At 39.0% G+C, this 27,648-nt stretch overlaps 2 protein-coding genes across 5 annotated transcripts in view; one reads left to right on the plus strand and one right to left on the minus strand.

The window, feature by feature from the left end:
* The window catches only part of gabra5 (gamma-aminobutyric acid type A receptor subunit alpha5), a 43,064-nt gene extending 30,832 nt beyond the window's left edge, over nucleotides 1–12,232 (minus strand). Inside the window, exons 1-6 of one of the 4 annotated variants that reach the window (XM_012861191.3) lie at nucleotides 12,106–12,232; nucleotides 10,421–10,505; nucleotides 10,217–10,341; nucleotides 6,756–6,823; nucleotides 6,370–6,590; nucleotides 2,191–2,273 (exon numbers count right to left, since the gene is read on the minus strand). In XM_012861191.3, the coding sequence (XP_012716645.2) occupies nucleotides 2,191–2,273; nucleotides 6,370–6,590; nucleotides 6,756–6,823; nucleotides 10,217–10,341; nucleotides 10,421–10,503 (580 nt within the window). In that variant the 5' untranslated portion in view covers nucleotides 10,504–10,505; nucleotides 12,106–12,232. Of the gene's footprint in view, nucleotides 1–2,190; nucleotides 2,274–6,369; nucleotides 6,591–6,755; nucleotides 6,824–10,216; nucleotides 10,342–10,420; nucleotides 10,506–11,714; nucleotides 11,809–11,886; nucleotides 12,029–12,105 lie in introns of those variants that run through there. The other 3 variants (XM_021315766.2, XM_036141537.1, XM_021315767.2) reach the window with 3 other exon arrangements.
* gabrb3 (gamma-aminobutyric acid type A receptor subunit beta3) overlaps nucleotides 1–27,648 on the plus strand; it is a 79,311-nt gene that overhangs the window by 19,476 nt on the left and 32,187 nt on the right. Inside the window, exons 2-4 of the mRNA XM_012861190.3 lie at nucleotides 14,975–15,022; nucleotides 19,745–19,836; nucleotides 19,975–20,042. Of these exons, the coding sequence (XP_012716644.1) occupies nucleotides 14,975–15,022; nucleotides 19,745–19,836; nucleotides 19,975–20,042 (208 nt within the window). The remainder of the gene's footprint in view (nucleotides 1–14,974; nucleotides 15,023–19,744; nucleotides 19,837–19,974; nucleotides 20,043–27,648) is intronic.

Genomic DNA, 27,648 nt, shown 5'->3' on the forward strand with positions numbered 1-27,648 from the left:
GTGAAGTGAAAAGCATTCACAATAATCCATCAGTACGTTCAGCCAAATTAGGCAAAGCCCTGTGTGCTTAAAGTTAAGAAGAAGAACAAAGATGGCGTGATAAGGGGTCCTGCCAGTAGCATTGTAACGCAATCTCTGAGTGAAAAGGAGCTTCGGTTGCCCGTCCTGATTATCCCCGTCGCTGGTGTCAGCTGTGGGTGGAGGTGACCAAAGTAGGCGGGGAAGGGGATAAATGTGGTGTGATGCCGTTCCTGTGAGCCCAGGGAACGCTGAGGCCCGGGATCACCCTCCATACGTCAGAGCCAGGGAACACCTTAAATGATCATCTTAAGCTTCCAAGGCAGGAGCTTGCCAGATTATTTGAGAGCCTTGTGAATTAAACTCAGGAAGTCTGCTTTTACCGCTTGTGTTACGAAATGTCAACTGGAATTTCAAAGGTTATCAATGCTTCGTGTGTGTGTGTGTGTGTGTGTGTGTGTGTGTGTGTGTGTGTGTGTGTGTGTGTGTGTGTTTGAATATATCTCATTACTTCCAGCTAAACTGTCCCTCCAAAGTATTGAAACCTTATGAATTCTTTTCACTTTAACAACTTACTCTGATATCAGTAAATAAGATCCAGTCAAATTAGTTGCCTTAGGAAGTAACCCAATTAGTAAATAGAATCCAACTATGTGTAATTAAATCTCAGTATGGATCCAGCAAACAGCATCCAAACAGCTTCATGGAGTCGAAGGAACACAGCCGACAGGAAAAGTTTAAAGCAGAATTACAGTTTAAAACAACATTCCAAGCTTTGAATATTTTACAGAGCACTATTCAATCCCCCATCTTAAAAATTAAAAGACTTCGGCACAGATATATATGTAGCAAGACATGGCTCTCCATCTAACTAACAGGCCAGGAAAAGGAAGCCTAAGAAGCTGTGAATAGGCCCATGGGAACTCTGGAGGAGCTGCAGAGATCCCCGCTTAGTCAAGAGAATCAGTCGGCGGGACACCTATTAGTTGTACACTCTACAAATCAGGCCTTAAATGCAAAAAGAAAGCTATTTTTGAAAGAAAGCCATAAGATGTTTATTTGCAGTTTGTCCGTATACCCATGTATGGGCAGACATAGCAAACATGTAGAAGAAGGTTCTCTGGTCACAGGAGACCAAGCTCAGACTTTCAGTTTATATGCAAAATGTGTCAGTAAGCTAACACTTCACATCCCCGTAAACGCAACGTCCCCCACTGTAACACATGGTGGTGACAGCATCTTGCTGTGGGGATGTTATGCTTCAGCAAGGACAAGAGAGCTGCTAAAGTTAATTAGAAGGTGAATCGAGCAGAATAAGAAACAATCATTGAAGAAGACCTGTTAAAGGCTGCAAAATACTTGCAAATGGGACTGAGGATCACCTTCCAATAGGACAAAAACCCTTAATATACAACCAGAGCTATAATGGAGTAGTTTATATCAAAGTGTATTTATGGGATTGAATGGCTCTATCAAAGTCCAGGACTAAATCTAAGAGAACCCTGCAAAAATTGTTCAGATACCCTCAGTCTAATCTGACTGATCTTGACCTATTTTGCAAAGAAGGATGTGCATACATTTCAGTTTCTATGTGTGGAAAACTGATAAAGCAATACCCTAAGGGGCTTGCTGCTGTAATTACTGCTGAGGGACGTTTCTCCATGTATCGTTTCTTGGTGTCTGAATATAAATGCACTTTGCCCCCTTTCAGATTTCTGTTGGTGAAAAAAAATGTAAAATCGTGCACAACTTTCCTTCCACTTCAAATTCACATACCATCACTTAAAGTTTGTGTTTGTGATGTGACAACGTGTGAAAAAGAATGATTGTTTTTGCACTGTAAATGAAGCTGAGGCAGAAGAATGGAGGAGGCTGGAGCGCAGCCCTGACATGTTGATTAATGGTTTAATCAGGAGGAGTGTGTCAGCGTCTAAATGGTTGTCTCCTGCACCACCACAATAGCTCTGCACCTGAGGGACTATGGCTGTCAAACACTCTGAGCCCCATCCCCTGCACTGATAAAGACCCTGAAACTGAAGCAATGTCAAATCGGCGGCTGTTTTTCTCACGTTTACCTCGGCATTGCATCTGTCTTGTTTTTCTATTCCTTTTCATTCACTCTGTAAAGCAGTTGCCCAGTGTGTATATGTGTTAGGAGGCGTGTTAACTCACAGCTTCCAAACTTAAGGGGACAGGCGTGGGCATCCATGGGGAAATCTTCCAGCTGCATGGGACATTCTGCTGAGATGGTGAGCCTGAAAGAGGAAGACGAATACCCACAGTCAGGAGCTTCGCCAGGAATGTAACATAAACAGGATTTTTTTCCTTAACAAGTAGAACTAGCCATGTTTTTTAATCAACTGTATGTGCATTATTTAAAGTTTATTTTTTCTGTGCAGTAACAATAAATAACCACCAGAGGGACTTAGACACACTAGAAATAACAGAATGATGCAACTTTGGGTGTGTGGACCTTCATTTGATAGAAAAGGATGCCACCTCTCTGTGGAATAGCAGCAGTTTACAAAATCTGCTTTAGCAGAAACGACAGAAGACAAATGAGCTCAAAGCCTTGTACAATGCTGCCCTCTGGTGGCGACATGAGCTGCGACAGCCTGGATGGACTCAGAGGCCTAATGCAGGCAAAAAGAATAAACTGCGTCCATTATGGACGAGAAGGAAGGAAGGAAGGAAGGAAGGAAGGAAGGAAGGAAGGAAGGAAGGAAGGAAGGAAGGAAGGAAGGAAGGAAGGAAGGAAGGAAGGAAGGAAGGAAGGAAGGAAGGAAGGAAGGAAGGAAGGAAGGAAGGAAGTTTCACCACCTCAGACAATAAACTGAAGACTTGATCTTCTTTACTACTCAGTCTTGACCTAGAAATTAAGTTTTGATTTTAAGAACAAAGAGAGCAACAAACTAGTTTGTATAGATAGACATGCTTGTACCAGACATTTTATTGGTTTATAAGCAAGAACTGATACTTCAAAATTAATTCTGAACTGCACAGGAAGTCAACATAAGACAACGTAAGAAAAAAAAAATAGGAATACGTAGTATATAGACGTAACCACATACTATAAGTACACAGAAGGTATGAAAAGATGCAACCCTTTTTCCCTTACTGTCTGGCCTATAAATCTGACAAATAATTCTTCTAGTTCAGTTAGTATTACAAAATTTATTCCTTTTTGTTTAATGCCAGCAACCTGACAGAGACGTTTTTAGACTTTTTTGCATTGTTCTTCTGTTATAAGTTCACATAAATTTCCTTATAGGAATGCATGTGAACATTTCGAGGGGACTGAGATCAAGGATTTGTGATAGCCTGTCAAAAACATTGACTTTGTTTTCCTTTAACCAACTTTCAATGATTAGAAAACAAGTCTTTTCTCAGAGTGTGAGAGTGGATTAAGACGAATAACTTGCATACTTGGATGGATAACTAAACTGGTGTGGTTTAAAAGATGTAAAACTAGATCAGCGGTAAGAGATGTCCTCATAAGACTAAACTAATAGCTGCAAAGGGAAGTATATAAAATCTAAATGACAATGGATCACATATCGAGCCTTGGGAAACACGGCAGGTTTAACAGAAGGGCAGTCCCACACTTTTAAAGTCAAGCTCCAATCTGATGGACTTTTATGGACTTTATAAACAGCAAAAGCATAAACAAAGCAGTGGCATCTGAAAAACTAGTGTGTTGTTATTGGAGAGCAGAAAATAGGATTTCCTCTTCACCACTTTATGGTGGTAAAGAGTTGAAATGGACCAAATGGAAGTCACAGAATAATTATTTCTTTGTGATTATTAATTTTTTAATGTAGAAATGTAGTTCTCCCATCATTTCTGAGGCTGAGTTTGATGTTGATGCTGTAATAAAGACTGCTATTTAATGCTGCACCTTCCCCAGGTTAATTGCCTACAAATACTGTTATTGTGCCACTATAAATTTGCTGATTTATTATTTAGCTCTGAGAGTCATAAGTCATAATTACTCATTCAGATATATGCCAGTTCTGATATTTTACCCTCCGGTGGTGTGCATTTTTCAAGAGATTGTGATAATTATTACCATTAATGTGATAATTAAATACATTTGGCAATGCCATTTCAGCCAGGGTAATTATCAAACATTCAGTGTACTCTATATATTGTACATTATACATTTTACCAAGGTACATTTAACTGTAGGTCTCATCCCAACCAGTGTTGGTCTTGATAGGAACGACTCAAACAAGCAGCAATTTTTATTAGTTATGTGCTGTACGTACAGTACTGGCCCAGAAAAAACAAAACACTGCTGGAGACACAATTACTAAAGGAGCCATTCCTGTTTATTTACTCAGGCACATGGCGTGTAGTATAAGGCGTCGTACAGCATTCATCGAAACTCTATGTTTCCTTAGAGAGACATTTTCATGGTAGAACAGTTACGGTGCTGCCGGCCACAGTCCTTGGTCTCTGAAAGCAGCGTAGGAGAGGACAGTAATGCATGCATAAAATGTTTCTGTAATAACCTTGTTCCCCGAACACAAGTGCATTAACGGGCCATCATAAACTCATTTGTTCTTAGTTGCAGCAATGGCAAACGTCCTGAAAATCTGAAGGGATTTTCAAGGAAGTGAGTCAGTCGTCATTTTTGACATGCAGCCAATTTCGTCTGCTCATGCTTCCTAAGTTTATATTTGATTTAGTGGACCTTTGGATCTGAAAAGATAATAACCCAACACTGAGTGGATGTAAACGACACTTTTATATCAAACGTGCTTCTCTTTCTTTTGTGCAGGCGCAATTATTATCATATACATTATGCATCCACGGCTCTATCGGTACTTCTAAAATACGGATAAAAACTGGGGGAAGTAGGAGCAGAAAATATAAAATAGGTACTCAATACCAGCGATGTCAGGCTGTGTGTCTATAAAACCGCACTAAGTCCGACAACGCAGATACAGTTTTTGCGAAAAGTATTCATATCTCATGAACATGTTCGCTGTTTGTCACATTGTAACATGTCTGGACCTACAAATAATAGCGTGCAAGTGGGAAGTGGAAGAGACGCATGATTTTTATTTATTTATTTTATACTTTTAAGATTTATTAAAAATCTTAAAAGTATGCCCTGCATTTTTACTGACCGAAATTACAACTGCAAATCTCTACAAGCTTTGCACATCTTAAAGCAGAAAACTCGCCCCTTTCCTCTTGTCTTGCCACATATTTTCTGTTAGATTTTGGTCTGGACTTTGACTGGACCCTTTCAACACATGAATATGTTTATATCTACACTATTCCATAGTAGCTCTCACTGGATGTGTAGGATGTGTTTCGAGTCTTTTGCAGCTGCCAGATTAATCTCTGGGCAGAGTCTCCTGTATGTAGCTTCATCTATCTTTCAGTCAACTCTGACCAGCGTCTCTGTGACTAGCGAGGACAACCATGATGCTGCCACCACCATTTTTCAGATGGAGGAGGGTTTTTAGGGTGATATGTTAGTTTTTTCTGCGTGTCACTTTTTCCATTTAAGCCAAAACATATCGCTTAGGTTCCATCTAGTCAGAGAACATAAACCTTTCTGACAATTTTTTCCCCGACCTGTCTGCTGCGCTCCTTGGTCTTCATGATCAATGTGTTTCTCTGACAAATTCTGACGCTTTCATAGAAAAGCCTTTAGACAGAGGCTCCATTTACTAATTAGGCGGCTTCTGAATGCAATGAGCTGCACAGTTTTTAAGGGCGTGGCGTCAGAGTGATGTGGAATGCAGACAAATGCACGGCACACTTTTCAGATCTTTAATTGTAAGAATAAAAAAAAAACATGCTTTGTTTTACTCCTAATTCACAACTAGCTGCTGGTTTATGTTGATCTATTTAATAAAACTGAATACAAATATTTGAATGTTTTCGACTATAAAGTGAGAAACTGTGAAAAGGTTGAAGGGGTAGAGGAGTTCTTTTCGAAGGCACTGCCAGGAGCAAGATTAAGAATGAAGAAATAATACGGCTGTCAAAAGTTACCTATATGGGAGCTACAAACAGAGATATAGGAAGGTCAACGCAAACATTTGAAATTCGCCTGACCTCCGGTTCAGAGAACGAGGACAAACGCGATGATGCATCAGTGCACCGGCAGGTCGGCGAGAATGAGTGTGTGGGCTGTATGGGAGCAGCGGTGCTCCGAAAAAACCTCTCAACGCAAAGAAGAAGCAGGTGGAGGTTTTAGTCATCTCTCCGCTGCTAATTGGATTACACAACATGTTTCAGTCAGCTCTAATGAATCAGTGTGGTGAAAAATAAAGCCTGATTGGAAAGGAAGCGTCGGTGCAGTGGCAGGACGAGCGCCGGAGAGCCCACCTCATGGTGTAAAGGAGCGTGCCGTCGTCTTTCAGCCGCAGCAGCTTGTTGGGCGTGGTCATGTTGTGCGCGATGGACTTTTTCCCGTTGAGGAAGAAGGTGTCGGGGGTCCAGATGTTGCTGGCCAGCAGGTTGTTCAGGGCCAGCATCTCCATCGGGCCTTTGAAGCAAAGTCTCTCATCCTTCCAGCTTTGGCGGAAGAATACGTCAATCGTGTATTCCTGCGGAAAGACGGCATGAAACTTTTATTTCATGCAAACATTGTCGTCTCACCTCGCATTTAGCAGCTTTAGGACATAATTTCCGCATAAGAAGAAAGTCTAACATGAATTTATGTGTAAACAAATGAGCCAAACTAATAAAAAAGAAACAAAAAAAAAACATACCATTTCAGTGTCAGAAACTGGACCAAAGCTTGTGACAAAGATGTTGGTTTTGATCTCCGTCACCTTCTCTGTTAGAATAAACACAACATTATTAAAGTTAATTTCAAGAATACTCATTATTTAATTTATCTGCCTGTAATATGAGAATGAAATATCCTTGTCTTATAGGTTTTTAACTTAACGAATAACTAAATGAATTTGAAAAAAATCCATTATTTGAGGGACTGATACCATCTTCCATTTTACAGTAAGATCTTCTACGAGAAGGATTTAATGCTGCATTCAAGATTCTTAGTATTTTACAGCATGGATCTGCTGATTAAACTGGTGGTATGTGAAATAATCCTTTAAGTGGTAAATCGAAACATGTTACCTATTCTAGAGCCGCTGTAAACCATGGTGTTCCTTCAGGATCTTTCCTGGGGCTGCTTTTGTGTACTACACACTCATCAAAACACTAAATGCCCATGGTTATTTTAAGGCTTTTCAAGATTGCCTGGTTTTAGACATCCCATAAAAATAGACTATCAATGCGATAAAAAAAATCTGCTCCCTTGACTATTTGTTGGGGTTGAATCTACCATAAATACTAAATACCAAAATATTTAATTTCACTCTTGTGCAGATAACACGCAGCCCTTGAGTACTAAAGACACCACACCAGTAATTTCTATTCTGACCTTCATTAAAGAGGTGAAATGCTGGATGGCTGAAAAATTTCAACATTTAAATGAGAGGAGGTTTGAGATTGCCATCTCTCCTCCTTCAAACGTTGCTGCAAAAATTTAAGACTACTTTGCAACATTGTCATTTAATCTCCAGACCCAAGCCAGAAAAGCAGCTCTCATTTTTGAACAGCCGTTTAAAATGTGACAAACAGATCAACTTTGTGATAAAGAGTTGGCTCTAACAACTCTGAATTATTTAAAAAATAAAATCCAGAATGAAGCCTGAATGAAAATCCGCTTTTATCATCTCAAGATGACATTTATTGAAGTTTCATTTATTTTTGCATCAAGTAATGTCAGTGCTGTTTTGACTGCAGCTGCTTCAGAATTCAAAAGCCAGAAATCATAACGGAGCTAGAAAAACAAAAAACAATCAGTGTGATGTTAACGTCAATCTGTTTAAAATTTGTAGTGAAAAATAAGCATACTTTAATTAAATTAAAATGCATTTATATCTTTGATAAGGTATTTTCAATACACCAATCTGTGTGTGTGTGTGTGTGTGTGTGTGTGTGTGTGTGTGTGTGTGTGTGTGTGTGTGTGTAAAGTAGTTCAAGCTTTTATTTGTTGTAATTTTGATGATAATGGCTAATAGGTAATCAGACCTATCAGGGAGTCTGCTGGCCAATCAAGAACAGGAACACCACGGTCATTGAACCAGCAGCTTTTGGTACTTTTGGCAGTGTGGGCAGGTGTCAAGTCCTGCTGGAAAATAAAACCAGCATCTCCATACAGCTTGTCTGCAGAGGGAAACATGAAGGTCTCTAGAATTTCCTGGTCGACGGCTGCTTTGAGCCACTGACTCCATCCTCAGTCTACTCCTTGTGAAGCTCCTCCAAATTATTGAATGCATTTAACTTGACAATCCTCTCAGGGCTGCAGTTCTCCCTGTTGTGGTGCACTTTTTCCTACCACACTTCTTCCTTCCACTCAGTTTTCTGCTTAGATACACAACTCTTAACAACCAGCTTCTTCAGCAACGATCTTTTGTGGCTTCCCCTCCTTGTGAAGAGTGTTGATGACCGTATTCTGGACATCTGTCCAGTCAGCAGTCTTCCCCATGATTGTATCGCCTACCGACCCAGAGTGACAGACCGTTTAGAGGCTCAGGAAACCTTTGCCGCTGTTTTGAGTTAATTAGCTGATTAGGGTGTGACACCATGAGTTTCCAATAATTAACGTTTTCACAGTTTTCTCATTTTCTGAGACACTGAATTTTGGTCTTACATAATCTGTAAGCCATAATCATCAGCATTACAAGAAACAAAGGCTTGGAATATATTCACCCGCTGTGTAATATTTCTTCATAATATCAGTTGCCCTTTCTTAGATGACTGGCATATATATATATATATATATATATATATATATATATATATATATATATATATATATATATATATATATATATATATATATATATATATATATATATATATATATATATGGAACAGTTATTCCAAAATAGTATACTAATCTTGAAACATACTTACTACTGAATACTTTGTACAGTTCTTACAGTACTTACAAGTGTTATACTTTGTACATTTACTTTGCTGTTATTTTTAAAGCTGTTTTTTTTGTCATTGTCATCTGAATACGTTTACAGACTGTTTTACCCTTTTTCTAATGCTGGATGTTTAAGGTCATCAGAACAGCTTCTAAAATATGTTTATACTTTAAGATTAGACATCTTTAGATTAGTACGCAGGGGAGATAGCAGCCCTCCACTGTTTGCAAAGTTTGCATTCTTTTCTGATGTTAAAAAAAGAACTGAAAACGTTTAAAATAAAATACATTGCTGGCTTTTGATTGCTTTAAGTTCTTCTGGCATTTTTAGTTATTTGTAATTTAATATTTTGTATTCAGTTTTTATTCATTTTAGGCGTTTTATGTTTTTCCTTTAAATAATTTCTGGCTGTTTTTTTTTTTTGGGGGGGGGGGTGGATATACAACACTTTTCAATTCAAAAACAACAAATGTACAAAATCAAATATATTTGATTTTATTAACGCTTACAGTGACATCTAGTGGCCGCCGTGAACATAACACTTGATGGTGTTTAAACAGTTATTTGATACACTGTGAATTACTTAGTAGCAAAAAACTAAAGGCAGAGCTGCTCCAGTTTTCTCTAAGGTCTGAACCTGTTTGAGGTTCAGTCCCCAGGGACTATAACACATAAAAGAAAAATGTTCAGCATGTTTTTTTTTTATATCGGTTGTAGTTTTAAATCCAACAGAAAATGAAGGGATTAGAAGATTATGCCCATTAATCTTCTGCATTGCAATCTTTAGCTGATTTTTATTAAACTGAAAAAAGGTCCATCAAAGTTCATTCTGTTAGTTAATGCATTCATAGACTAAAAATTAGAGAGGTTCTTAGTCCTAATCATTTAATGAATATGACTTTTTTTATCATTCATTCTTTTACTATGCTGATCACCAATCAGAACCAATCAAGAGAGAATTGACCAATTCTGATCTCTGACAATTCAACTGGTGCAACACCAGTACCACAATCATCATACTACTAAATCAAAACTAATCATTAAAAAAACTTTTGGAAAGCCACAACAGCTTCCTTTATTGCAGATGAGCACAGATCTGCAGCAGAGAGCAGGCTGAAGTTCTGCAGCCTTTCATAAAACTTTCTCACCCTTCACTAAAATTAAATCCCTCCTCTAGTTGTTGTGCGTAGTGTTGTAAAGGTCGATTTATCCAATAGACCTACCTCCCAGACCGGGCCGGAGTCTGTTGTCATAACCATCCAGCAGTCCATCAAGGATGCGGGTGAAGATGGTGATGTTGTCATTTAATTCGGTCTGTTTGGGAGTTCCGGCTACATCCTGAGAGAGACTGGACAAAAGACAGTGTTTTCTTTAAGTGGTAACTGCGCCTCTGCAATTAGCAAACATGCCAGAACTCAGTTCCTCACCTCAGTTGGCAGGTGATGCTCACAAGCAAGACACAGAAGCACAGACGTCTCATTGCAAAGCTGTAGCACATCCCATCGCCCATTCCTGAAACACACACATAATGGTGATTCTTGCATGAATGGTACCAAAGCCCTCTCCTTTTTCTGCACCACATTCAACCAACCGCACACAATCCCCTGATGAAGCCAATTTGGGGGAAAGAAATGTAAATAAAATAGCATAATATAAAATAAAATGAGTCCTAGAACAGGTCAAAAACGTAAGAAAATGTATCTGATGTTCATTAATCTAGATGGACGGACAGACTGGTTTAAACGGTGTATTGGAGAAAATTAAGAATCCCCTTTTTTCACAAAGTAAAATATCAAACTGTATTTCCTATTTCTGAATTTGCATTACAGTAGAATAACTCAGGTGTGGTCAGAGCAGTCCAGCATAGATGCTGATGTAGAAATGGGTGGATGTAGTTCAGACTGCCTAAACAGAGAACTAGCCCTTTAATTTGACACTGATTTACAATGTGGGATTCAGATATCAGCCTCAGCAACACTTTCTTACAGCGTCCACAGTTTAGACACCACAAGGGGGCGCCCACTCCCCATTTTTTTGACCAAACAAGGAAGCCTCAGAAAACCCACAGGTTTCTATTATTTTACATAGTAGCTGCCCCCCGGTCTATGCCCCTCTGGGCAGAGAGCCATATGTGTACAGTAACTGGGGATTTCACCAGTTACCAGTTTCACATGCGGCTCCAAAAAAAAAAATTCGTCCTTTAGATTTTATCTAACATGTACGTACAATGTAATTATGCCTTTGTTCTGCCAGATCTTAATGAGTTAAAAATACACAATTTAAATTTTGCATGGGTCCATGTATTTTATAGTCGTGGAAAGCAGTGCAGCCTGGAGTGGGGACAAAAGCATCAAACATGCACACCAATCTCCAGATCAGGTTTGTCCATGTGCCTGAACGCAGCACAAGACAACATCCACAGGACCTTAAATGAGCCATCTCAATTTATAAAAGAATACATAATACAAAATGCTCAGTTCTTCCAATGATCAGTGCACCCTTTCGGTTTCGGATCGCCCCCAGCTTCTCTGTAACAGCCTGACTTCCAGACGTTCATTAAGTTCGAAGGTTTCAGCAAACCCTTTTCACCAAATCCCCTCAGCCCTGCTTGTCTACGTCCTGCATCGCGGCATGGAGCCGGATCTCTGTGCCATGCTAGGCGAACACGCACCATCCGCCGCACCCCCATCGTCCACGACCCCGCACGGATCCCACACTAACCGACCACGACAAATCCCCTCACGGTCACGGCGGAACCCGTGGACACCTCCTCCTCCTGCCTCTGCAAGCCCGACCGATGCAGCAGCCTCTCCTCCAGCGCCTACACGTCCCGCTACATCTCCCACTCCCGCTGGCTGACGCCGCGCTGCTGCTGTGCCGCAGTTTGCCAAACCTCGCCAAGGCAGAGGATCAAACTTCTCCGCTGCTCTCTCGCACGCAGAATGCGCTCATCGGCTCATATACCCCCCTATAAAGCAAAGACTGGTTTCATTGTCAACAAGGTCTGTAGCTACCGCTGTCCCCGGAGCGATCAAAAAAAAAAAAAAAAAAAAAAAGAAGCAGGCGGTGAAAACGCATAAGGGCATCCCCCTCTGTAGTCGTCCTGACTGACCATTCTTTAGTTGCTCTCCAAGGTGCTGCGCGGTGAGCTTTGCACTAAATCCGACAGTGAGTTCAGCGGGAGAGGACGTAGTAAGATCCGGAATCCACTGCGCACTGAGCAAAAAAAAAAAAAAAAAAAAAAAAAAAAAACCGGGCGAGAAAGCAGAACAGCAGGGGAATGTGTGAGGAGAGAGAGAGAGCGAGAGGAGGAGGAGGAGGGATGGAGAAAGAGTGAGAGAGGGAGAGGGGATTCAGAGGAAAACGAGGAAACGATCCACAAAGGCTTTCTAAAATGTACAAAAGAGCTGCTTCAAAGAAGAGATTTCCCCTGATTCACCTCTGGGTTCCTTGTCTGGAAACACTTTTATTGCCTTGGCTTTGACAGAGGCCTGCCTATCATCCCTTTTGTGTGACTAAAGCGGCAAAACGGGAGGGCAACACAAACAATTCAATCAAAGCAGGTCATAAAGAGTGCAATGGCTTGCAAAAGTGTTCGAACCCCGTTGAATTTCATATTACAAGCACAGACCTACATTTTTTGATTAGAGTTTGATGTCACCGAGCAGCAAAAAATATTGTCGTACATTACTTTTAATAAGGATCAAATTAAATTGTATATGGCCCTATTAATTAAAACGATAATGAGGTAAATATTCCACTCATTGATAATGAGTGTGGTTACAGAACCACACATAACACCATCATGGCTGTAAATGTGGACCTGGAGACATTTCAGTGCCTCGATTATATATTTGTATATAATTAAGAGCGGTCCAAGCTGACACTGAGTCCGCTTGATATAATATGAAAATTCTCTTCAATGCCAAGCACAAAATGTACCACAAGAATTGACAAGAGGTGATGGTCTTGTTTGAATCAGCATTATTCTAAGTGCTCTCCTCTCAGAATACCTCAAGTTGTGTAGCATCTATTTTATTGAAATTTAAGGTTATCGTTATTTCCTTATCAAATGTAGTCTTCTCTGGAGTTAAGAATCTCTGGCATCAGTGCATACATTTGGGTCTGTGTGTCAAGTGTAATGTTTGTTGTAAAGGGGTTTATGGTTGGGCTGCTCTTCACGAGTCAGGCTTGGCCGCTCAGTTCAAGTATAAGGAACTTTTATTGCTTCAGTGTACCAAGACATTTTGGATGTCACACTTCTTTGTGGAAAAGAGTTCCAACATGACAACGCAATGTCCATAAAGACATGGGTGAGCAAGTTCTGATGTAAAATAATTTGACTGGAATACCTTTGAATCGACATTCCTTCAATAGTTATACATTTCTTAGACCACATATATATGTATATATATATATATATATATATATATATATATATATATATATATATATATATATATATATATATATATATATATATATATATATATATACCCATTATATATATTACCCATTATATATATATTATATATACCCATTAAGGCTAACTGCCTACCTCATATACATGATGAGAGCTCATAAACAGAACCGTACCGGCTCAGATGTTGCCCGGTCTGCATCAAGTTTGAGGAACCAGGACACTTTGACGACAAATGGGCAACTGGAATATGACGGCAATGGAGTCAAGAAGACTATAAGGCACTGTTGGAATGCTACTACTCCAGTAACCTTAGTTTACAGGGCTACATGAAAAGACAGTGTGAAACATGGACGCTTCTATCTATCTATATCTATATATATCTATATATATCTATATATATCTATATCTATATATATATATATCTATATATATATATATATATATATATATATATATATATATATATATATATATATATATATACCCTTGGCTATATCTTCAAATATCCACCCCTGAGGGCCGTCCCTTGTTAAATTGACATAGATGAACATGATACTAATGTACTCTTGTAATTACGATTTCTAATTTACTACTTCTGATAGTTGTACAGTTCCAGTCTTTCTAATGTCATGCCAACTTGTCCTGTGACTTCTATTCAAAGAAAATTTTCTTCTGTTCCTTGTATAGTCATTCTGTTTGAATAGCTCTTTAAAACCTATTTTCCACTGGAGGACTTTTGCACCTTAACCATCCATCCATTCGTTGTCTAGACTCACTTGGGTCCCTCAACCGTTTGTTTGAGTCTCTGCTACGATGCGTGACATTGTACAGGCTAAAAACCAGTTTGTACAGACCAAAATAAAAAGAGCTGTCTTCCTGTGTAGATTTATTTTGAAAATGTATTTAAACTGAAGTAATAAATAACTGGACTGCATTCACAGACTTGAATCATTTTGATATTGGGACATTGGCTGGTGGGTTGGATTTTTCTCAAATCCATTTGTAGTTTTAGGGTAAATTCATGAAAAAGATACGATAGTAAACCATCTAAAATATATGTTATGATTTTTATATCTGAAATTAGATAAAGATAAATATTTGTACATTTTGCTTGCAATCAAACAAAACATTTATCAACAGAGACCCATGCTGGCTAGAGCCATATGCTTTCCTCGGTTTTCGCCTGGCCTAAGTAGGACACGCCGCTGAAAACTGCTGCTTTTGTTGTCGGTGGTCTAGATTGCAGGAGGCGAAAATATGTCACACAGAACCGCTGTGCATCTACTTCATCACTCTGCTTTTCTCCCAAAAATTAGGATGCAATAACTTCCAACTAAGTCTGGTGTAAAGGTGTCAAAATATCAAACCACAAACAGAGGCAGCACAAGATGTGTATGAATTTAGACGTATGAAAAAGGCCACAATGATCTTTGACAGTGTGCACTAAAAGTAGACTTAGAGAGGAATCTTGAAGCAAAGCTTTCTGGAACAAGTCAGAGAAAGTGACAGCAAAGCCTGTAACCACATAAAATAATGCTTGCTCTTGTTTTTTTTACAGGAATGCTGTGGACGGGAACAAAAAGCTCTACGCCATTTACGATACAAGGTAAGAAAATCTCCTCTGCTTGCCGAAGGGTTGCAGCAATAGGGTGCTTTTATCAAATGTTTACTGAAATGGTTGATCTCTTGAACAAATGAAAGAATTTGTTTTTGAGGGTCCAGTACATTCCAGTTCCCTGCAGCACTATTGAACCTCTCTCCCTTGACAACAACAGCTTTAGTAAGCCAGCAAAATAGCTTAAAAAAACATTCTCATTAAATCCTAATGAGAAACTGCAACTACTGGGCTGTTAATTTGTTTCTATTGTATTCAAGTAGATCCAGTTTAGTTTTTGATATTTGGGATGTGTTACAAATTAAAAAGTAAATACACTACACATGTTTTAATCTCAGCCATTGCATTGTAGCTCTGGCTCTATGTCCATAGTTGTTTTGAAAAGCCTTCCCGCAGCATCATGCCACCAGAATCATGTTTTATTGTACGTAGGGCTGGAGTGGTAATCAGGCATATTGGGCATATGCCTACTGGGCTGTTGGGCATTTTGGGGCCGATTTTGTTTCATGTTAAGTGAGTAACTAATGTGCTGGACTCGCCCAATCACATCTGTTGCATCTGATTTATACGTTTTTTGCCTGTGTACATGGCGACTTGTGCCAGAAGTACACTCGCATGGGTTGTTTTGGGAGCATGTGGGCGATTGCAGACATTCTCATTTTTGTTCAACATAGGAGGTGCTTGCGAAAGAGTAGCAAGTTAGAAACCCAGTCCGTTTTTACAAGTACAGATCACTATAAAATCAGTGGTAATTCTTTGGTATACTTGTAAAAACCGCTAAAAAGTTAAACTTATGAGCCCCAACATTGCAAATCACAGTTGTATTGGGTGTGTATTTCCTCTTGAGACTTTTCTTCTGCTGTCAGTAGTGGAATGCAGGGAGATTGTATATGCAGAGCTGTCTACTGTCTGAAATAAGAACTACAACACCTGAATTGCGCCTCAACCGAGGCTATAAAAAGCCAAGAGGATGCTTGTTGGAACTGATTTATTTATTTAGCTTTTTATTTTATTTTTTTGCCTTTGTTTTCCAGCTAAAGAAAATTACAATCACATAGTAATACAGCACAACTCTTTGATAACATTTGCTTGTTTTTATAAAACCCACTATAGGATTTCTTTTTAGGTTTTTAAATTACATTTTATTTTTGGTTTTAGTTAAATACATTTGTATTCAATTTGTATAGAAAATAACATTAAAAGCAAATACTATGAAACCTATTAAAACATTTGCTTCATAAAAATGAATATTCCTTTCCCAAATAATGTATTTTTGTGGAAATTATATGCATGTGAATTACTTTTACGTTTGAAAAAATTGGTCATTAATAACTGCCTTTTTAGCCAAAGACAGTAAGCGCCACAGTGAAGGGTCTAAAGATCCACATGCAGCTCCGGAACCAGAGGTCTCAGACCCCTGGTTGCTAAGGGAAGACATCCCTACATCCTGAAGACGGAGGACGGCAAAAAACGAAAGGGTGGCACAGAAAAGCACCACTAAAGTGAAAGATCTACAGGCAGATGCTGCCAAATTGAAAAAAAAAAATACTACATCTATAGTTCTAACATGTGGAGCAACAGAGGTTAAACAGCAACATAAAGTAGAGCAAGAAGAGAATGAGTTAAGGCCGGCAGAGTAAAGAGAGAGTAGTTGAGGATATGGTAAGTAATAACATTAGCACAATAGTGTGTGTGTGTGTGTGTGGGGGGGGGGGGGGGGGGGGTCTTTGTAACAACAACAATGCTACGGTTTAGTCAGCAGTATTACCAAGCCAAAATCTGTTTTTTCTAACTTTCTTCTCATTTAAAGCAAAATGACTGCCATAACATAATGGTGCTAAAACATATGCATATATACCCTGCTGAGTGAAAGGGTTTTGAAATGGACCATCAGGCACCATGTATAATTATGTAACAGAGTCATAAACTGTAGGTCCAAATTAAGTACATGTACTAACAATGCTTTATTATTAATATATCAAATTGTGGTGTTTAGCATCAGTATTTATGAGTAGCTAATAATGTTGAGTAATGAGTTATGAAACCCCAGCTTTTTGTGCAACATTGTTTACCATCTTAATGCCAATGTACACCAAGAAATTTAAGGGGTTCATCTTCAGAGGTCTTGTCTGACCAACCATGGTGGACCAACTGGACCAAAGATGCCTGGGCCAAATGTTGGTCCCAGTCCAACCCTGACCAAGAGAATGACAAAAGCACGATAATTTTTAAAGCTTGAACAGTGCATAAAGTCCAAAAAGTTCCATGTTGATGTCATCTGACCAGAGCGTGGCCCCTACATGGTTTGTCTAAACTTTCCAAGGACTTCTTTTAGTTTTCTACAAAGGCTTTTCTTCTTTCAACTCTTCCATAAAGGGAGATATGTGGATTCCACAACTCATAGTTGTCCTGTGGAAAGCTGAGTATTCATCACCAAAATATTTGCAGCGTTAATTGAAATAAAATATTGTTCTACAATGTTTTAACTCAGAAGGATTGAGTACAAATGCATGCCACACTTTTAAGATTTTACAAGCAATATAGCTGTATTTTATGTGTATCAGAGATGGCTGTGCAGGGAGTGGTGGGCCACTTTGTGACAGGGTGTGGAAACAATCATCTACAACACAAAGGGGATGGTTGTAGATTTCAGGAGAAACAGGAGAAGGTCAAACATTATTTCCATGGGAGAAGAGGTGGAAGTGATGGAGAATTATAAATACCTCGGTGTTCACCTGGACAACGGAGTGGACTGGATATGCAGCTGTGAAGCTGGGACAGAGCAGACTGTACTTCCTGAGGATGGTTATGTCCTGCAGATCTTCTATAATTCTGTTGTGGCGAGAGTGATCTCCTCTGCCATCATCTGTTGGGGTATCAGAGCATCAGAGCAATTGACTCGAAGAAGCTTAACAAGCTTATAAAGAAAGCCAGCTCTGTTCAAGGGAACTCTGCTAGACTCTGGAGATGACTGTGCAAAGAAGGAGTCTTAATAAAATGATGAAGATTACAGACAACCTTGGCCATCCTCTTGCACTACTGTCAACAACAGCGTGTTTTTCAGTCAGAGGCCTCTTCAGATCCACTGTGAGACAGCCCACCACAGATGATCCATCCTGCCTGCATCCATCAACATCCACAACCAGGACCGTAGCTGGTAGGGTGCGAGGCCATGCTCTTTTATATAGATTGCCTAATTACATTACAGGTCGCACATTACCTTCATCTATCTCTAGGAGGATTACCAGATAGAACAAGGATGAATGGATGGATGGATTATTAAGGTTTTTTTTAAAAAAAAAAATTACTAAATTGTTCGAAGTTTATCAGAAAAAAAAACTTTGCGCGCTTCTCCGTGTGAAACTGAAAAATAACTTTGGCAAACTTCACAAAAAGCTCATCGTCTTTCTCTGGCCTCACCTAGTTAGAAGCCGTTCTCCAATCTTTGTAGCAGCATTTTCTTTACTTTTATGTAGTTTCTTTGATATTGTGTATGCATCAAAAATAATTTTTCGTTATGTTTTGCGAGCGTCCTGGCGCGCAGCTGCTCCTGAGGGGAGACTCTGCTGCATATCTGCTGCCAACGCAGCTCTGAAATTATTTTACATGTTCATTGTGTCCTTGACAGAAACAGACAATCATATATAACAAATTCATTTACTTTTTATTTATAAAAAGAGAAATTAATAAAAAATAAATAAACTGTTCACACAGTCTATTCAAGTTACAACGTCATTTCATTTCTCTTTAGAATTAATAAAGTATTTTTGAATTGACTTTGGGTTTAACGTGGCTCATTTTCCTCCAGCGTCACATTTAGCCATGGAGTGCTTAATTAGTTGATCGCATACAATCCCAATGAAATACGTTGAAGTCTGAGGTTTTAGTGTGACAAAACGTGGAAAGATGCACAGAACACCTATGCAAAGAAAACAGGTATTGAAACTATTTGCACATGGATCGAGGCTGGACCCCCGCCTTTCGCCTACCGTACAGTTTTGAGCATCTCCACATTATAAGCTGTCTCCTCTCTCGTCCACACCCTAAACAATCTGCGGATGTACAGTTGATGTAGCTCCAGTCACGTGCCCTGATAATTAGATATGGCGCTTACATCATTTTCCCAACTCTGGAAAGTCCTCTCAGCAGCATTTCTTTTCCCTTTCTAGCCTTACGGTTATTTTTTATTTTATTTATTTTTTTACCGAGGACAGCTGTAATTGGAACATTACTAATATTAACAGTGAACATCAGACATACTTCCTGGAAGTCCGAGCTAAAAGTGTTGGAAGCAGCCTCCACCCCGGAGGATGGGAGCCCCGTGCGGCCGCCGCGCCGCGCTTTGAGCGGCTCCGCCGTCGCCTCCCTGGGATGGACCATCCAAGGTACCGCGCCTGTGCCCGCTGAAGGCTGGCAACACAGACTGAGGCGGGAGTAATGTGGACCAACACACACCTTATGTAGCTGGAGCTTCATTATACCTTCCTGCGGCCATAAAAAAGATATATAAAAAAAAAAACTACACAGAGAACCCATAAGGAATGTGGGGGACCCAGAGAACAGGGCTGGACTTAGTTTCATTGCCGCTGGTCGTGGCTGTGATGTGCTGCGCCCAGAGGTGAGCGCGTCTGTGCGGGGGTCCACCCGGACACAAGTCTGTTCTCCACCGGGACTAACAGCCTTTGTCGTCCTCTCTTTGTTTTTGTTTTTCAGCGTCAACGAACCGGGGAACATGTCTTTTGTCAAGGAGACTGTGGACAAACTGTTAAAAGGATATGATATTCGTCTCCGGCCAGACTTTGGAGGTATGACTCAGGTTATTTATTAGTATTATTTTTATTACACGTCAGTGTTTCTCCATGTGTTCCTCTAAGTGATTTAGCACTGATAAACCACCCGTTAATCTATTTCCTTTTATCTGATCTTGTTTTACTTTATTTTAGGTCCACCAGTTGCTGTCGGCATGAGTATAGATGTGGCTAGTATAGACATGGTTTCAGAGGTTAATATGGTAAGTGTCTCTCTAAACTCTTAATTTTTCCCTTTTATAATGTTCTGCAAGTGGTTTGGGTTGCCAGGTTGGGAAAATCCTAGAACTGGTGGTCAAATACAGCCTCATATTTATCAACCATATATCAACTCGTCAACCTGTTAGACACTAGTTATTGTGACATCATATAAAGATGATCGGTTTGTTTTATTACTGTTAGTTCTTTATGCACTCACATCGCCTTTTTGCACTTTACTTGTACCACATTGGACCACCTTTTACTTTCAGAGCTGCCCTACTGTAGTTGTTTGTGGGGCAGGTTCCACAGGGTGTGGGAACAGAGTTGTTGTCTCCGAAGGCGCTCTGCTGAGTTGAAATCTGAACAGTGAAGAGGACAGTGAAGTATAGTGAACTCATTGTTGTGTTTAAGAAACCAATTTCAGAGTATTTGTGACATGGAGCATCATTGTGTAGCCATCTGAGATGCTCATACAGTGATCACAAAGGGATAGACATGCAATATGAGAAAGGGGGAATCCATGTTTTCATGTTGATTATGCCTAATTCTGACCCTACCATCTGAATGTTGCTGAGATTGTGATTCAATGAAGCAAGCAATGTTGTCCAATCTGTTATTGTTCAGTTTCGGTCAGGCTGCATGAACTGTGCCCTCATTTTTCTGTTCTTAGCTGAGTAATAGAAATGAAACAATATGAATATCTAGAATTATGATTGCAGGCATATTCATCATGTTGATCAATTTCACCGTGCTTTTGTTAAAACGTGTTAAAATATGCACACAAAAACTAAGACTAAGAGTTGAGGAAGCATAATTAACAGTATTAGTAACATAACTAGCAACAAACTATTGAAATATTATTTTTAGTCTGAAGGTTTTCAAGAAGTTCTGTCTTTGTTCATCTGCTGTGTTGAAGGTTTTCACAGAGTGAGCGTTTGTCAAACTACAAAAAGTATAGTGTTTGGTCTGTCTGGCCGATTTTTAAAAAGCAGAGCCTTGGCCAGAATGCTGACAGTCCAAGAAATGGAAAAAGCCAGAAACAAGTCAGATAAACAAACCTGACCATTTAAGTTACAAGTTACCTCACTTAGAATTAGCTAAAGTTACTTCTCTGAGGGTGCTGGAGGCAGAGGATGACTTGCGTTGTTACCATGTATGCAGGTAGTGAGTATTCAACACAGAATGTTCATTGCACAGCTACATTTAATGCTTGGTGTTATTTGGGAGCTGAAATATCTACGTTTTACTGAACGTTTGAAAGTATTATTTCCTCTCAAAACATTTATGGCACAGCTTCATCAGTATACATTCTTAGTTTGTTTTTATTATTACGCTTACGTTGGAAGGTTTTTATGGTCATTTTCTTTTAAACTGTATAAATTAACCATTGGACATGTTACAATGATAATTATCAGAACAGATAATTGAGTGGCACCTGCTGCTTTAGACCATCTGCTTCAAGGTTATTCTACATACCCTGGTTGTGACGAGGGGTTATTTGAGTTACTGTAAACTTTCTACCACATCAAACTGGACAGTCATTCTTCTCTGACTTCTAACATCAAAAAGGCATTCTCATCCATACAGCTGCTGCTGGATATATATATATTTTCTTTTTCAGATCATTTTTTATTGACCTGAGAATTGGTTATGCTTGAAAATCCCAGTAGATCAGCAGTTTTTAATAAAACACCCAGGCTGGTCTGTCCCGCACCAACAAACATGCCATGATCAAAGTTACTTGAATCCCTTGTTTTCTTCTAGCGTGGATTCAATCTTGAAGCTCGTTTGTGTTTTATTCTGTACGGCTGCAGCAAACCCCCTGAGCCATACGTGAGAGCGCTGCAAAAGTTTAAGGATAATTTGGCAACAAGTTTCAAGTGCCAATTGTATATCCTGCCAGACCCTGCTAAAACTGCTGCATCATCGCTCTTCACTGCCAAGAATAATCACCAAGCAGACAGACTAGTTTTCGCAACATGAAGAGCGAGCACCTTATTTAGCTTTTCTAAGGTCGCAAAATCCAGTCTGTTTGTGCACTTGTATATTACATAGGAATTTGTATGTCATTGGAATGACTGCTGTATTAATATGTCACATATCGGGTGGGGTGTGGGGGGGTAGGCCTAAATTCATCAATTTAAATGGTGAGGAGCGCTGGCCAAATGAGTGTATGTGTATGTTTTTAAAACCTTCAGCTTCCATGTGACTTCATGCTGGTCCGTAATTGGTCACTCGGGATTCTCCATGGGTTACAGCTCTCTGCGCCCATGGCCAGCCAGCTTTAATGCGCAGGCACGAATGTTACTTAAACAAACGAATGCAAACAGAAGATTCAGACAAAAACAAAGAGATAAAAGTTAAGGTTGGTAAGCTAAATAACATCCGGTCATTTATTTACAAAACAATAAATTCAGGAAGTGTTTGCTGGAGAACAAAAAAGAAGATAAAGAAATTGAGACCCACATTTAGAAATTCAGCAGCAGGCTAGTGACTGTGGATGGATTTATGTTCAGTGTCCTCTTGTGCGGGCCCCTGCATTTTATTTATCACCAACCACCGGTGTCACATAGCTAGTTGAGGTAATATCAGCAAAACACAGAATCAGAATCAGAATCAAGTTTAATCGCCAAGTAGGTTTGCACATACAAGGAATTTGACTTGGAGATGATGGTGCAGACAGAAATACGAATACATACACAGTGTTAACAAACAGCAAACATGCGCTAAAGGAAAGCAATTAAAAACTCAAAAAAAAAATAAAGATATGTTGCGAAAAGCCATCACTATCATCAGCACCATTTGCTTCACATTAGCGTCCATCACAGTTTGTGGATCTTCAGGGTCATATTCTGGCTCAAACATATGAAGCTGCAACCCTTGACGCTGGAATGTCCTCTCTGTCTGATCTTTGTTGTTTTAACCTCAATCCTTGTTGTATTCCTCAAAAAACAAGTCTGTCAGACTCGATGAAAGGTTTTCTAAATCTAAATCAAAAGTTGCTTGTCTAGCATAGTGTTTACTAAACCCAAAAAAAACCCAATCTGAGGCATTCGGCTTTGCGCTGATGCTTGTTGTTTACAACTATTCTCACCATCTAGTATCTAATGGAGCTAGCTCCATAATGTTTTCCCGTACAACCCCCTCTGACATCACTGATATCACAGAGGGTTGTGTCCTGATGTTCACTATGCAGCTATAATATATATATATTTAAGTGGGTAAAAAGTCCTACAGTGCAAAGTCATACTTCTTTTCCACTATTTTGCAATTAAAACTGTACAATTCACCTCAAATTATGTCCTTTTTGCTGTGAAGGATGTGTTTATTGGTTTTATATTATGATAACTAGTGGTATGGTTACACCTGTGACCCTTTGCCATAATGTTCCTGACAGCTACAATATGGCACATCAAACCAAGAATAGGAACTCTGATGAAACATCTTCGCATGCCTTTAATGCTTTTATGACATTTATCAGTGGTTTGAAGAGCTGACAGAATCTGATGCCCAGTGTTCTGAGAGGAAATAATATCCACATACTTCCTGTCTTAACAAGTGCTGAGATGGAACCCACGGTGTATTTTAATACATCTTTATTCTGCCGAAGTGTCACTAAGTGAGGACCACAGAGAGGTGACCGCTGCTCTCCACTTAGAAGAATGGTGATTACTTTGTACATTAGATTATTGATTCACCGTGTTTTCACCAATTCCTAATCTGCAAATGTGTACAGAAGGGGAAGTTTGGAGTGAAGCCATATTAACCTGGTTCTGAGTTTGGTTGGAATCAAAAGATGAATGACATTAATACTCTACAAAAAGCTTTGACTTTTACGTTGACATCTTGAATTGGCACTGTAGTCATGGACCGAAATCAGCTTCTCCTCAGTTAAAACACCCACAATTTCGCAATACCCCTGGATAACATCTGATCGGTGTTTTGTAACAGTTATTTTCTTCTGCTGATAAAAAATATAGTATGGTATAAAAGCGAAATCTTAATATTTTAAGCAACTTTTTTGTTAATGCTTTGTGGGAAAACACAAGTTAAACACAAGCTAAATTGAACACTAGTTGTTAAATCTGTATTGATCTAATTATTATTAATGTTCTATTTGCTATTATATTTTTACCTTACTGCTTTTCATAAATGAACTCTAATGTGATATGCTGATATGAGGTAAATAACTATAGTTATAAGTTATAGAATTTGTTTTTAATATATGAAAACTAGACAAAGTACATGTGTGCAATGAATATCCTTGTCAGACTTGATTTTTTGTAACTTTAAGAGTTTTTAAAACATTGTGGAACATTATTTTTACGATACAATTCCAATAAATATTGTTTGTCTTGGAGGGTCAATCTCACGAAATGGCAAAGATAGGCATAATGATTGATTGTGCAAATATAGTATTTTTGTGAGAAAAACACACTATATATATTCATCAAGACTGATCAGATTCAACTGTGTCAGTATGTTTGTTTAAGTACATTTTTATATATATTTAATAAGTGTTCACTAAGATTATTGGTAACTGGTGCACTGTTGTTTAAATTTAGTCCACAGTGCAATATTATTTGTGTGGGATTTAAAAGGTGCCTCTTTGATTTGAGTTGCAATGGCACATATGACTTCTATTTGTTTTTCAAAATAAAAGCTTGGTTTGAATTTTGCTCAAAATGCATTTAAATGCAGCTAAAAATGCAGAATCCTTGTTTCATATAAGCAGATCATCAATGAATTAGTTTCTGTACATGAAAAGGTGCAGTGCCAACTGTAAATTGCAGTAGAACTGACTCTTAATAAAACATTTATGAAAACAATTGTTATACAACATGCTACCCCCCCCCCCTCCCAACACTTACAAAACAGCTTTGGGATCTACCATTTTCCTTCATAAAATCAAGTGTTATTTCTACAGGAAATTACTAATACTCCAACAAAATGATGTAGGTCTTAGTCATTGTAGATATATGTGATAAATGATGCATAAATGCGCATTCATACCAATCATTGACTCATTTGCTCTGAACATCTTTTATCATGTAACAAAGAATGAGCGCTTAATGGGATAAAAGCAAAGTCCACACCCACTTTTAACTTGGTTCTAGCTGTCCATCCCGTGTGAAAGGATCCCGTCTCGTCTGTGGTGATCAGATCAGACTGTCTGTGTTAAGGGCTCCAGGCATGCAGATGGGAACCCAGGAAGTGCATCTACCCTTCCAGCCTAAGGCATGGACTCATCTAGAAAATAAACCTTCCCAATGGCACTTGAGCATGTGTTAAAAATGATCCGGCTATGTTAGCGATGATGGAGCTGTGTCTCCATGAGGCATTATGGAAACAGCCGTGCTTCTGATTCATCACCCAGCCAAAAATAGCCCAACTATCTTGATGGGCAATACATTATCAAACACATAGGATCACTGAAAGGACTGCTTTAACTCCACCTCACAACTTAGCTTTTATTTTTGCTTGCCTGCAACTACTGTATGTATGGCTTTAAAATCAGGGTTTGTTCATATACCTTAGTGACCATAATTAATTCCTTTTTGTTTCAAGTTGAAGACTAATGTCTCTTCCATGTGGTCTGACAAGTGTTGTTTGGATGTCTTTTGTGTAATGTAACAACTCAAAGCTACAGATTAAGCTTTCTGTTTAGGCAAACAGTGGCATTATGGATTGAAAAAAAAAATACATTAAAACATCTTCTGATGCCATATTTCTAATTACATTTTGTTTGTGCCTAATTTAGACTTTATGCGTATGGCATCATTCACTAGCTGACGCCTGGGCTCAAACTGTTATGAGTTATTTTGCTGTGATTAAAATGAAAAGAACAGCAACAACCACCATAAACACAATCATCATAATTTAAAGGGTACATGTCATGCTTTTAAGTTCTTCCTTTTAAATCATTCAGTTGTGATCCATATAAAGTGGAACTGTAATGCTTTGGTCTGAATTCCTTATTACTGCGGCTCCACAACCCAATTTTTAAGCATGTTCTGAGGTGCATCTGAGAGCCACTCGTTGTGGTGCGGTCTCTTTAAATGCAAATGAGACACTTCACACCCTGTTCCCATTCAGGTCGCAGAGCATTCCACTCCGTCTAATATCGATTTTTTTATCTTAATATTGCGATTTAATGCGATTATTTTTTTTCAGCTTAATTTATCATGTCTTTTTAAACATATACAAACAACACATCAATCTGTTTCATCGCTGTGCAGATTAGGTGCTAAAAGAGCCGCTGCGTCTCAACTTCGGAGCAGAAATGATTGTGTTCTGACTACGATATATTTCAACCAAAATTGCGATTTGATTTTGACTTTTCTCTGCATTAACCGCAAGCAATAAAAATGGCCTCTAGATAAAGATGTCTGTAAACAAGGCCTATTTAAAACAAGAACTTTTAATATTTTTTTTTATTAATCAGAATATTATTCAAGAGAACAGCTTTTAATTGATTTGGACATCAATCCTTGTTGAACATAAAGTGCAAAGTGCAACCGACAAGCAAGTCTATGTATTAAACTGATTGACCGGTACTTAATGCTATGGTGAGATTCCTGAAAGTTTCTGGTAAAACAGTATGATTATATGAACTCTAAAACAAGCAATACAATTGGATTATCTCACTGCTGTATCTCTCTTCCCTTCCATGTGGAGGCAAACCCACTTTGAACATATTACTGACACCTAAAGGAGGTGTCTGATTCACTAATTGTTACATAGCCTAAAATTGCAGACTTGGACTACAAATCATGGTAAAAAAAAAAAAAATCAGATTCTCTGCACTGTATAACTTTATGGCCCATTCAATGACGGATCTGACCCTCTCGTTACATAGGCGAATTTTTGAGAAGGACAGCCGGCACAGAGTTTCGATACGCACCAAGTGCTGTATATTGACCTGAAGGATCATTTAATATATCTGAAATGAAGCTGATTCTTGGGTCAAAACTTACATGGTGCTGCTTTAAGTATTGTGGACAAAGTTGCCCTATGTAATCTTCTGAGAATCACAATGAATGAACGTTTGAGCCTCCCTAAAGACCTTCTCACGGCATATCCATGAGTTATGTAAAAAACAGTGGAATACAAAAAACACCACGTCACCATGTGCAAAAACTGTTGGTCTTACTATAGGACTAGGGTTGTCAAAAATAATCGATACCTCGATCTAATCAATACTAAAACTAGAATTATTTAAAGATACTGATTTGCCTCTGAATTGATACCAGCTAGTCTGTTCACGTTTCCTCCAATTGTTGCACTTCTTCCAACCGCAACTCTTCAACAACGGAGGCTCCCTACGCTCCCTCCCTCAAGTTTAGTCAGAAAAGCCTCTTTAGCGACAAGACAACACAAAATTCGTGTTTGGAGGAACTTTTCTTAAAAAGGGCAGGCGGTCAGGAAAAAATACTACATGTTTATCGGTTCTACATGCACAGCTAACAGCATGAAATGCATGTTTGAGAGCAGCGTGAATAGGTCAGCATGCTCCTGTTTCGGCAACAGTGAATTACAAGCTAACGCTAGCTGTTGTTAGCTTGATGGACAGCTCGGTGACAGCCAGTCTCTGAGCGACTCCTTCGA

Source organism: Fundulus heteroclitus, chromosome 9 (genome assembly GCF_011125445.2).
Source record: "Fundulus heteroclitus isolate FHET01 chromosome 9, MU-UCD_Fhet_4.1, whole genome shotgun sequence".
Taxonomy (NCBI): Eukaryota; Metazoa; Chordata; class Actinopteri; order Cyprinodontiformes; family Fundulidae; genus Fundulus; species Fundulus heteroclitus.